Source organism: Panthera uncia, chromosome D1, assembly GCF_023721935.1.
Source record: "Panthera uncia isolate 11264 chromosome D1, Puncia_PCG_1.0, whole genome shotgun sequence".
Taxonomy (NCBI): Eukaryota; Metazoa; Chordata; class Mammalia; order Carnivora; family Felidae; genus Panthera; species Panthera uncia.
Genome location: NC_064808.1, coordinates 37,095,410 through 37,108,411, shown reverse-complemented (window position 1 = coordinate 37,108,411; position 13,002 = coordinate 37,095,410). Strand labels below are relative to the sequence as shown.

Below are 13,002 nucleotides of genomic sequence, written 5' to 3'. Positions count from 1 at the left end.
GTCTCGTAGGGTGATCAATTGTCCCCGTGTGCCCAGGAGTCTGTTGTAGCACTGGAAGTCTTGTGTCCTGGAAACTGTAAATCCTGAGCATACCTGGATAGTTGATTACTATGAATTTATCCATATTCAACCTATTCAGATTAGACAGATGTTGTCTAATGTGTCGCTGCATTCTCTGTAATGGTCTTTGATGGAAATTTATAGCTTTTCTAATTTTTTGTTTACCTTGAAAGGTAGTGAAAGCATAGAAAGTAAATTGTGACAATTTCAGTTTGGATGCCTGTTTCACGGACTAAGAACTTGAATGTTGGAAGGATCTTTAGTTTTTGCATCCAGGCTTTTTTTCCAGATGAAGCAACTGAAACTCAGAGAAGGCAGTTGACTTACTGTTTCAAGTTCACTCAGCTTGAGATGAATCCAGAATTGGAGCCCAGGTCTCCTGACTTCCAATCCCATGCTTTTCTCATATTTTTCAAATGTGTTTGAAAAGTATCCTGGGTACTTAGAGGCATTAGCTTGCTTTGAGAAACTGAGCAGTTTTGTACCAGCAAGAAGCTGATTGACTTCCATGATGCTCTATCAATTGCTCTCTGGAATCCTCCTGCTAGAGACTATGAATTCATATTGAGGACCTGGTGGCAGGGACTTCTACCCGTGGGGTGGTTGTCTCCTCTTGTAATCACAAATACTCCATCATCCTCGAAGAGGAAGCAGTTAGTAAATGTATCCAATTCTGAGGGAGAGGTCCTATGATCCTGTTATTTCTGTTAATGTTTCCCATTCATAATTTACCTTGAAATAGTATGCAGAAAACAGCATTTGCTAATGACTTTCTGCTTAGAAGATGAACAGATAAATGTAAACCCCCTCTTAAAGACTTGTGGCATGATCTTAGGCCTTTATTTTATTTATGGATTAATCTCAGTATTCTGAACTAGGTCCCACATCTTTCATCTGTTCTGTAACATTTCTTCCATCAACTCAGGAAGAAAAAAAAAAATCCCTAAAGCCAGAATCTTGATATTCAACTTAAAAAATCCAAAGGCCAAGTCAGTATTTACATTGCAAGATGGCAACCCCAATGACTTTCTTAAATCAGGGCTGTTCTTCCTAAGTTAGAGAATTAAAAGGCCACTTTTTACAGTGTGATGTTGAGTAAGTTTTAAGACTCACCAACAAAAAATCATAATAATCAGCAGAGAACAAATATTGTTAAGCAATTCTCTCCATGTCTAATTTTCTTTCCTTGATTAAATGAATCAGTAAAATTTTTAGTCTAATATGTTTCTATTGTTCACTGCTGCTTAAAAAATCCTCTAAGTCAGCAAAATTTAATGTTCCAGAATGACTAAGGTTTTGGAGGAATTTTTATTGCATCAGTGCCTTTTTGGTTCAATAGTTTTTTTAATGTCTTATTTATTTTGATAGAGTGAGGGAGGGAGGGGCAGAGAGAGAGAGAGGGAGAGAAAGAATCCCAAGCAAGCCCAGTGTTGTCAGTGCGGAGCCTGACCTGAGGCTGGATCCCATGGACCACGAGATCATGACCTGAGCCAAAATCAAGAGTTGGATGCTTAACTGACTGGGCCACCCAGGTCCCCTTGTCTAATAGTTTAAGAACAGTCACTGGTAGATCCTTAGTGTTGTAATGTCATTAGCAACAACTCGTGGCAACTAATGACAGCTTTCTCAAGATGAATGTAGTTTCCAAGATGTCTGGAGGAGGATGGTTTGGAGTAGTAGTTCATTGTGGACTAAGGGAGACTTACCTTTTGAATGAAGATAGCAGTGTTGTAAAAAAATCATGTGCATATGACTGCACAGCGGCCATTGGAACTGGTAACTATAATCTTGATCACCACCTCTGTCTTCTGTTATCAAGGGAATCATCCAAGATGGGAAAATCATCTTTATGCCAAATGGATACATAACTCAATGTCCGAACCTAAATCGCAGTAAGTAGCAACTTGAAGCATTTATGAATTTTTAATATTATATAACTCACTGATAATAAACATGTCACACAAAGTATAAAAAATGTTGACTTCTGAGGTAGTGGGAATAGGGAGGTAAGTTATTGTCTATATTATATAGTTCTGTGTCTTTGAAGTTTTAAAAAAGCTTATGTGTTGACAGGATTACCATTTGAAGGTAAGAAAAAGTACATTAGCAGTTGGGGTTCTGTAGATAGAGGAAGATAGGTTTAATATGCTAGTATTTATAGTAAACAATGATTTAAATAGCTTGGCTTAGATGTGAGTTTACTTTCTCCACTTTTACAACAATTCACATTTTTTCAGTCGTATCTCAGTAAAAATGAGGACTTAATTTCAATTTAAAAATTTCCCATTGCCTTTTCAGTTAACAGTTCTTTTTTCTAGTTCCTTTCTTTCTTCTCGTTAATAAAAGGAAAAGATGTAGACCTGAAATCCTGGGTGATTTCACTCCAGTTGCAATGTAATACTTAACCAGAAAAGCAAAAAGCCTTGGACATAGCCAAGCAACTACTGTTGTAAAAATTTCTTTATTGTATTAGCACTTTATCAACATTTCTTATATTTTCTCTATTGAGCTTGTCCAACTTGCAGTGATTTCTTAAGCCTGGTGCAAGGAATAATGGATTTGCAAGAGCTTTTGGCCAAGATGACTGCAAAAGTAGGTATCTAAATTTCACTTGTGATGTTTCACTTTTTTCTCCATCCTATCTGGAATTTCCAGTGATATGCTATAATGGAAACATTTTTAGCCTTGGCATTTGCAGTATGTTACTGCGGAAATGGTTTATTCTTACGTGAAATAAGGCTACCTATAGTGAACATAACCGTTTAGCTCTTTGATACTATTAGGCTGCATCAAGATGTTTACTTGAAGAATGTTTGGAAGAAAGAGGCCCTGGGAGAGGAAAAGGAATTTGTGTGCTGGCCATCAAACTAGTAACACTGAGATGATATATGGTCAGAGGTACTGCTGCTCATAAGCTAATGCATTTTAGATGTCAGAATAATTGCCAATAATCAGAAGTGCAAAAGAGCCATTGTTAGCAACAGATGATTGTCACCAGAAGGCGTTATATCACATTTCTAAGATGTGATTCATTTCGGGACTGGTCCTGAGTTAAATAGTGGAGGAGGCAAAGTTTGCCTTCTCACACATTCGGTTTTATAATTGTGAATGTTTGCAATGGATCATCCACTTCACAGGCATCTTTCAAGGATCTGTTACTTGCCAGGTACTGCGTCAGGCACAAAGGAGGCGATAATGAGCAAGACATTATTTCTCTCCCAGAAGCTGTTCATATTGAGTGGCGGACACAAAAATGTAAATTATTATGGGCTTTAATATATAACGTTTAGACTCATAATGAAAAGCCCTAAGCCTTGTGGAGAAAGGCACTGAATAAATAGAAAATGCGGCTAGTGCCGTTGTTATGATACCAATCAGTCGTGGACCTAAGTCCTGGCCTAGGGTGAAGAAAGAATTAGGCTGGGCTTAAGAGACATTATTATGCTCTGCAAAAGGAAGAATTTTAATAACCGTGAAAATGATACATTAATCTTGTTGCACCAGTGGCTATGACTGCTCCCAGCCATCAACCATGGCACAGGGGAAAAAAAACCCAAAAACTGGTGGGTAGGTAAGTGTTCGGGCAGGGGGGTAGGGCTGTGTTTTGGACCCGATGATTGTGCTGCTGAAGATCAGGTTTCTCTTTCAAACTAGGTTTTTGGCTAAGTCCCCTTTTGTCTGGAAAGGAGAGATAGAACACTTTCGTAAGAGAACCTGGGACTTGAGAGCTGAAACATGCACTTTTCACTTCAGCATACAGTGGAAATGCGAATTGCAGCCAATTATTTGCCTTCCCAGCTTGTGGTATATAGAGGCTTGTATTTTATATCGTCTGGAGCAGCTTGATCACAATAGCATTAATTATATTTTAGCTTGCCACCAAATTTTTGGAATGAGAAATACGCCACTCAGTCTCAGGTGATTGTGGTTTCCCAGCTTCAACGATGCCCCTTTCTTTCTTGTTCTTTCCTTTTGCAGGGGATGTCATTTTTCTCTTTTTAGCCATATGTTATCTAGGAGCCACATTGAGCTCTGACCTCCAAACAGTATTATGTAAAATGGGCGTTTGTGAGGCTGGAGATATCTAATTGTGGGCAATTGCAAGCAGAAAATGGTTTCACCCACCTTCTAAACCCCGCCTCTGGCACTTTGGAAGATTTATAAGTCTGTTTCTTCCAAACCATGAATAGAATTATAATTAGAAAACCGAGGACTTCCATTTTCACTGCAGAATTTTGGAATGTGTAATAATCGATAAGAGGAGAGCTGGTAAACTTTTTCTGTAAAGGGTTAGCTAGTTGATTTTAGGCTTTTCAGGCCAAGAGGCAAAATAGAAAATATTATGTATATACTTGTTTAGTCACTTAAAATGCAACCATTGAAAAATGTAAAAATCATTCTTAGCTCGCAGGCCATATGAAAAGGAAGGGTGGGCCAGGTTTAGTTCATGGGCCCTAATTTGTCAACCCCTGATTCGGAAGAAGCTGGAAAGTCAGTCGTACTAGGTAATATTTATTGAGTATTTGCTATGTGTTAGATATAATGCTTAAATGTTTTATATTCCCTGTTACTTTAAACCTCACAACAGTCCTGTGAACTGGGATTGATTTATTAGCCCCCTTCCCAGATGAGAAGACTGAGTTCCAGGAATGTTCTGTGACTTTCCCCAAGACAACGGATGGCAGAACTGGGATTCAAACTCAAATTCTGAAAGCTGCATCATAACTGATGCAGTTGGAGAAGGGAGGACTGGAAAGAGAAACAAGATATAAAGAAGAAATGACTAATGGAGAGAGGGAGTTTGGGGATGGAGGGATCAGTGAGAACAATGGGCAAGTGGAAGAGAGGAATGTGTGTTCAGATGGTAACTTGGCAGTGAAACATGCACATAGAGCTTATAGTAGCTTTTGGAGGGGGAAGGTCAGGGCAAGAACAAAACCCCTGAACTCACTCTTTTGGTTACAGTTGATTGCTTTCCCTGGGAATCTGTGACATTTTGAGTCCTGGTGTGTGCCAGGACCATCCAGGGCCACCTTACATTACATGATCTCCTTAAAGGTTTTCAGATCTTAAAGTCTGCTCAGAATCAAACTGCAAACCTAGGATGGGCCAGGTGAACTCTCATCAAATAATTCTTGAAGAATTCTCACAGATCTTTCCCTCTTGCCTGTGCCAATGTCTGAACAGGAAGGTCTTCTTTCTGTGCCTCGTGGAAGCCTTGTCTCCTTTTTGTTTACTCTTAAACTGAGGATACAGGCCTTTGGGGTTGCATCTTCATGTAGGAGTTTCCTTTAAGACATCCCAGCATGGGCAGACCCTGTTCCCTAACTCCTCTTCCCTGCATCCTATGTAGCCATCAAGGTGGGTGCTTGGGGGCTCATTGACCTTTCTCCAGTTGCTGGTTCCCTGTAGGTAAAATGGTGACAATTATTTTTGATTTTGTAATGATCCCATGAGTCCAGGCAAGTGAGATTTGAAGGCCTGGTTTTGTGTATGGCACACAATAGGCATTCAGTAAGCTGTAGCTGTTCATTTTGTATTATTAAACCTAGATAGAAATAGGCAGCCATTGAGGGGAAGATGGTCCTTAAGAAAATGTACACCTTGCCCAGTGGCTTGGCGTCACTAAGCCTGGTAAAAGCCACAAGTTGCTGTTGGGGTCCTGGTCTAGAGGTAGGTGCCAGGAGGTCTTGGAAAGCAGAAAGTCTTTACACTTGTGTGCTAGTAGAAGCCATGGAATCCTACCAGAGAGGAAGCCCAGTGCACAAGCTGGACAGGAGTTGATAACCATAATCACATCAAAAAGATGCAGACACCAGATCAGCCCAGGGGTCTTCCCAGTGGTCTTCCCCAGAGGACTTGCTCTTTCTTTTTTCTTTGGGGGGGGGGGGTGGTGCATGAGAATGACCACGACCTTGCTGAATACGGACCATATCATGGGAGCAGCTTGTATGCACTTTCAGGTGATATGTCAGGGTACATAAGAGCCCTCTTGAAAAATTCTGGCATTCTGGCAGGATTAACCTTTTTCCAGGTAGAGAAGGTACAGGGAAGCTGTCTTCTGTCATTTTCCCTAAGCCATCCACAAGAGACCACCAGTCCCTGGCTTCCTCTGGGGCTACCCCATTGCTGGGCCAGGTATATTGTGGCTTGCTCTTTCTTGCATCCCACCTGTGCTGGAATCACATTCAGCCTCCAAGCTCAGGAAGAAGAGAACACTGGAGGCTGGGAATTTCTTGATTACTTCTGTTTCAGTCTTTGGCAAATCTGTTTATGCAAACCAAGCAGCACTTGGAATAGCATTTCAGCTTGTAACATATTTAATGTTGAGATTTTCATTGTTTTGAGAAACTCAATAGTGATTTTTTTTTTAGTGAAGCTTAAACGTTTAACACAGTGAAATATTTTTTCCCTTCCATTTAACAAATGCCAAATAAATAGTATTTCAAAGAAAAAAAAAGCGCGACTAATGTACTCTGATCCATTCACTGACCTCTTACGTGAAAAAGACCTCTGATGTCTGTCTGTGAATGTGCAGAGTTAAGAATAAATGATTCTGTCCATGGTTGCTTAGATAAATGCATGAACAAAGGTAAGACTGAATAGAGATGTGGATTTGCTACTGGATCTATTTTGGATCTGTAGACATTCTTGGAGAAAATGGCAGGTAGTGTGGAAATAGCTTTTGAAAATGACTTTGTGTAAATTCAGCATGCTAATACCAGTGACAGAAACTGTAATTCATTTTTTGATTCAGAGTTGTTTTCTCCTTTATTGTTCCAGTATTTAGCAGGGTTGGGGGAAAGGAAGGTAAAGTTAAATGCCTTTGAAAAACTAGCTTTTTGCCTTATTAGTCTTTGCTTTTGTGTCTATCTCCTGCACTCTTATTATAGAGATAAGGGCTCTTCAGTGTTGTCAAAAAGTCTAAATATGTTAGAAAAGCAAAGACAGAGTTCAGAAGGGAAGCATTTGCCCTGAGAATAGCTTCCGTTATATTAAAACCAAGGTTTTCTTGGTACTGACTTTTGTAGGTGAGCATAGCTCAGTTTTGTTGGACAGTATGGGAAATTGACAATACTGCCTTTAGACACATTCCTGGATGTTCAGGAAACTTGAGCAGTCACAGAATTGCCTTTTGGGTTATTTAGTCTTTAAGAAGTTTCTTGGAGTGATACAGGCACTAGATTGTTCCAGGTTTTCAGAGTGAGGCTCATTTTTTCTCACAGATAACCCATTCTCAGCCAGTTTTAGTAAGGATGCAGGTCTAGCTGAACACTTTTTCAACCCCAAGTCATCCGTCAATCACTGCCTTTTGTAGGAACTATGGGGGCTTTAGAAATGAAGTAAAGGTGATGTGTGATAAGTTGTCATTTCTTATTATCTCTCACCTATATGTGGTTTTACTCACTTGACCTCACCAAACTCTAAGAAGTGTATTTAATGTGTTTCCTAAAGAATTCCCAAAGAGCTTAATTATGATAGATTCCAGAAACTCTAATTAGGCTAGAGATTTAAATGTAATCTGAATTTTTGGAAGATTGTGTATACTGGAGGGGTCACAGGAAGCTAGTATTTCAGGCATAGTTAGCTCTGTTTCTTCAGGGGTGATTTTGGTGCATGCAATTTGTCTAGCATCCTATTTGCTTTTTTCCCTGCCCATTGGAAATGCCTACAAAAGGCAGAAGGAACAAGTTTTCTTGAGAGATTCTAAAATTTTGGAGAAGGAGAATGAAATAAATGACAACAGCAAAGTTTGGAATTCCATTTCGATTCCATTTGTAGAGAGTAGTGCTCAGTGGTGCTGGTGGGAGTAAATGAGAGGAGCATCTATGGAATGGAACCATAATTAGTACAGAAAGATGTTGGGAGTCGTTATTATCCAGGTTCAACCATTATATCTAAAATACTGGCTTGAAACGGTCTTACTTGGCTCAGAGATTGGCACGATCATCTATATAGGGAAAATACTCAAGACATGGAGGTGTAAGTATGGTTGAGAAGGAAAAGAGAAACTACTTGAAATTTTAGGATGTAGTGTTTGTTTTAGTATATATGCTGCTGAAGGGAGAACAAAAGTAGCGTTTGTTTTGCAATCAAGGTAGTCTCTAAAGAAAAGGGGGAAATGGTAATAATGCTATCAGATTGATTTCCACTTGAGTATGTGTGAGATTATACCAAAGTTCAATTTTTTCGTACCATATGTTTGAAGGCAACTGGAGTAGGCTGCATGGAAAGTGATCAAAAGAGGATTGGACTTTTCTCATGATGAGCTCTTCAGTGAACCTGGTGGTGCTGCATGTGGTCAAGAGCAGGTGTGAAGACAGGATAACCTCAAATGTTTGAAGAGAGTAGATTGCTTAGGACAAGTTACAGAGCAAAACTAGGTCAAACAGAAAAAGCGAGGAGAGATTTCATAGTTCACACCAAGAAAGGATGTTTCAAGCATCCAGAGCTAACCCAAAAAAGGTTTTTGAAAGATAACGTCCTGCCACTGTAGATGCGCGAAGAGAGGCTGGTGAATCACTGCAAGGGGTTACTTGTCATGACGTTCAAGCTTGAAAACTATTTTCGGATCAGGGATTCTAAGATTCTGTGATTGCTGGTAATAGTTGGGTGACCTAGGAAAATGAAAAAAAGTTTTTCTACAGAATCCCAACCTCACCTGGGGGTTTGGTTGCCTGTCTTCACCTTTGAACACCAACGTGGATTCCTTGGATGTTCGTTCTGGGGGATCCTGGGCTAGGGAGAAACTAGATCCTTGTATGAATTTCCCTTTTCCTTGCCCTAGCTCCCAGTAATTTCTCATAGGAGAGGAAGTAGTGATTTCCCAGCCTAAAAACTGACACTCTAGTGTGTGAACACGGAGAAAATGATGGGAGATTCATGTAAGTACATCGGAGTTCCTGATTAGATCTCCGGTAAACATTATAATGAGTCCTTGAGAATACATTCATTATGAGTGTTTCTGTGTGGGCTTGAGCTGAAAGCACATATGTTTATGTACACCCATGAGGTCCCTGAGATACAGTTTAATGTCTCATTTGGTACTCATCAGACCATAGTAGCCAATATGTCTTCAATTTAGAATGATTCCACCTCATGTTTAAAAAAAAAAAAGAAAAAGAATCTGGCTAAGAGTAAGTCAGCTGCTCTGAGTATTTTTTCTTTCTCCTACTTGGCTTGTATTTTTCTTGTTGCTATTAGCTTTGTCAGGACAATGCAACTGAAATAAAGAAATTACACCAAGTTATTCTTCTTTGCAGTTAAATTACGCAGAGACGAGACTTAATCAATTGGAAAACTGTCATTGTGAGAAGACGTGTCAAGTGAGTGGACTTCTCTATAGAGACCAAGACTCCTGGGTTGATGGCGATCACTGCAGGAACTGCACATGCAAAGTAAGCCTCTTTGTAAAAAAATACCGTTTTAAGGGAGCATTTTCACTAGTGATTGTGTAATCTGGTCTTGTACTATATAATGCCGACTCAGAAGTATGTATGATCTTTTTTCTAAGCTTCTACTTAGCAATCTGAATAATTTTGAAGGGAACCTGGAAAAGTGTCATGTCCTATGTAAATACTTGGAAATTACAGTGTGCTTCTATTTGACAACACAGTCTAATACAATCTAACGTTGTTGCTAACAAACTTACTGTTTGGAGTTTGAGGATTAGAGTATCAAAGGGAGGAAGGGACTCTGATTTTCAAGCAGCCTAGCTTTTTAGTCGTTCACAACTTCACAACTTTTCTGTGCTAGAAAAAAATTTAAGAGGAGAGTATAATTAGTTTCTAGATGTTTTTATTATATTTTAGAAGGTGTCCTTCATCTGTTTCAGAGACTTACAAGACTGCCCTGACTTTCAGGGTATCCGTCATTTGTATACTCCATCTGTTTTAGAGAATTCATGAGTACCCCCAAAATTAGTATGTAAACTCTGTGCAGTTGAAATTATTTGATAAATATCTGAAGAATGCCACTGTTTGGGAAAATACATAATGGATTGTTAGAGCCTCAACAATGATTGACAGGGTCTGCAAAAGGTGTCATTTATGTTCTTGTAAAAATAGGCTTTTGTTTTCTGCCTAATCTGCTTAGCCCCCACGGGCAGATGGAATGAAGCCAGTGATGTATATCAGAAAAGTAATTGAGGTGGCACAGATTCATTTGGGTTGGAGAAAATACTTCATTTGTGATCTTGGAGTAGACTGGCAATTCCTCCCACTGCTTCTCTTTCCCTGATGAAGTTTCTGGGATGAGATGTAAGCTTCTTCCACAAAGGGAACTTTGAAAGGGCACTTCTGAGATTCCTTTCCCTGTCCTTCCTTCCTCAGAGTGGTGCTGTCGAATGTCGAAGGATGTCCTGTCCCCCTCTCAATTGCTCCCCAGACTCCCTCCCCGTGCACATTGCTGGCCAGTGTTGTAAGGTCTGCCGACGTAAGTACTGACTGAGGGTCGGAGTGGTCCTGTGTAGCTGATGAACATTGATCCCATGAAGTACCAGAAGTTGATACTATATGTATGACAAGAAGAGCTTCTATATTTTAATCAGCTGTGATGTGCAGATACTTTACATAGGCTTTTTTTCTTTTTTAATCCTCATATCAACTCTAATTACTATTCTTCCCATTCTCTGTAGAAGGAACTGGTATTTGAAGGGATTAAGATTAAGTACTTGTCTAGGGTCAAACAACTGGTAATGGGTTGTGTTGATCTGTAAAGTCACAACTCCAAAGCTCCACACGATTTTGTCTCTCTCATTCTTTTTTTTTTTTAATTTTTAAAAATTTTGTTTATTTTTGAGAGAGTGAGTGAGCGTGAGTGGGGAAGGGCAGAGAGAGAGGGAGACACAGAATTCAAAACAGGCTCCAGGTTCTGAGGTGTCAGCATAGAGCCCAGCATGGGGCTTGAACCCATGAACTGTGAGATCATGACTTGGGCCCCAGTCAGATGCTTAACCAACTGAGCCACACAGGCCACCCCCTGGTCTCTCTCATTCTGAATGGTGAAGTTGAGGGCCAGATTCGATGTTTAGGCTTTCTGAGGTCTTGGCCAGATTTCCTGTTACTGAAATGCCTTGTTAGAAATTTTGGGATCAACTTCAGTTAAAATGTTGACACAGATTCCTTCAAAGTTGATTTGTCCAAGTTAAAGGATTTAAAAATTCTTACTGTTTTGGCAAGGTCACTTATTTCAGATGAAATAGTGAAATGAGCCTGGAGACCAGCAGTAAGAGTAAAAGCTGTCATTTAGAATGCTTGGTATTTGCCAGTTACTATGTAGATGCTTCAATTCTGTTAGCTTATTGACTCCTTACTGCAGTCTTTTTGGGTGAGGATTATTACTCCTGTTTCACAGGAAGCTTAGGGAAGTTAACTTACCAAGGCTGCAAGCTTGGTAAGTGACAGCGGCGAAATGTGTAACTAGTGATGCCTGACTGAAAGACCCATTGTCTTTTCATCCAACTATAGGGTCTTCTGTAGCAAGAGTTTAGGTTAGATGCGTGGCATCCTCTGGGTAACACTCACGGTTGTTTCTCTATTAAAAATACCAGTATCATGGGTCTTCAAAACATAGTGGTCTAGCTTTTTGCGAAGAACAGCCTGTCTCCTAATTTGACAGTGGAGGTGGGGATAGCTGGTTTAGTTACACCAGCCCAAACCTTTCTTGCACTTTTTTCAAAAGGGACCTTGGAATATTCTTCCTCTTTATGGTTGGCACAGTATACCTATTACTGTGGAAGGTGGTCCTTGGAGTTAATCTAAAAAGAGGGATTTTCTTTTTATTTCAAGCACTTTTGGAAGTCTTGTCTGGCAAGACAGGTAGCTTAGGTGCCAAGATGCTGAAATGATACTTTGCTCCCGTAAGGGAAATTTAGGTAGGTATGGATTCTTTTTTTTTCAATTTTGATATTCTGTATAATAGCAGAGGATGAGGGTGAAACACTACTGGGAATTTGTTTAAAAATATGACATACTTTTAGTCTATTATTTTGAGTTTTTTGGATAGATCTGTGAATACAGTCTCGTGGAAGTGGTTGGACATGGGAGTAGATGAGTCCTTCGGCTGTTTGGTGTTTTAACCTTTTGATTTTCTAATTATAAAAGCAATGTATTTCTTGTGTAACATTTGAAATCACAGAGAAGAGTAAAGATGATGGAGAAATCTCACGATACCACCATTTAGAAATAGTCATTCTTGAAATTTCAGTGAATTTCATTTTTTTCATCCCATCTTATGTGTGGTTGAGATCTTACTGTGCAGATAATTTTTATCCCACTTCGTTGACTTACTATTGTCACTTAAGTGTATCCCTGTGCTTTAAAGAACACTGTATAAACTTCATTTTAATTAGCTTCATGTCATTCCAATGTTGGGCTGTTGCTTGCATGACTTGTTTAACCATTCCCCAATCATTGGATATCTAGATTTCCCACTTTTCACTATTATCAATTACTCTTCAGGAATGTGTTTTGTATAGAAAACATATTTTTGTATTGTATATTAACATGCAGGTCTCCAGAGTAGAATCAGTGGGCCCCACATTATCCCCTCAGTAGAAGCGTGTGTGGGGAAGGTAGTCTCTTTTCTTGATTCCAATTAATTTGAGAGTTTTTAAACTTTGAAAAATACCTTAGAAAGTTACCCAACTTTACCAACATGCTGATAGGCAGGCTAACTAAAACATCAGGCTAACTAAAACAAAACAATCCTTTTGTTTGGAATTCATAGCAATTTAGCTACGTAGTACTAATTTTTTCAGCAGCTATGATTGGCAGTTTGATTGTAGTTTAACAAAATGGCAATACAAATCATGAACACTAGTTTAAAAAAAACAAGATGAAAAAAACAAAAATGATACACAGCACCTCTGGTAATTAAGAGGTTAAGAACCTCTGGCATAGAGGGTTTTCATTCCTTCATAGTCTTTTATTTTTTATGTTT

The 13,002-nt window shown here is 39.3% G+C and overlaps 1 protein-coding gene across 2 annotated transcripts in view; it reads left to right on the top strand.

The window, feature by feature from the left end:
• Positions 1 to 13,002, top strand: part of NELL1 (neural EGFL like 1) — an 877,100-nt gene that overhangs the window by 191,080 nt on the left and 673,018 nt on the right. For both annotated transcript variants that reach the window (XM_049649290.1, XM_049649281.1), the window contains exons 6-9: positions 1,880 to 1,952; positions 2,570 to 2,652; positions 9,324 to 9,458; positions 10,392 to 10,494. In XM_049649290.1, the coding sequence (XP_049505247.1) occupies positions 1,880 to 1,952; positions 2,570 to 2,652; positions 9,324 to 9,458; positions 10,392 to 10,494 (394 nt within the window). The remainder of the gene's footprint in view (positions 1 to 1,879; positions 1,953 to 2,569; positions 2,653 to 9,323; positions 9,459 to 10,391; positions 10,495 to 13,002) is intronic.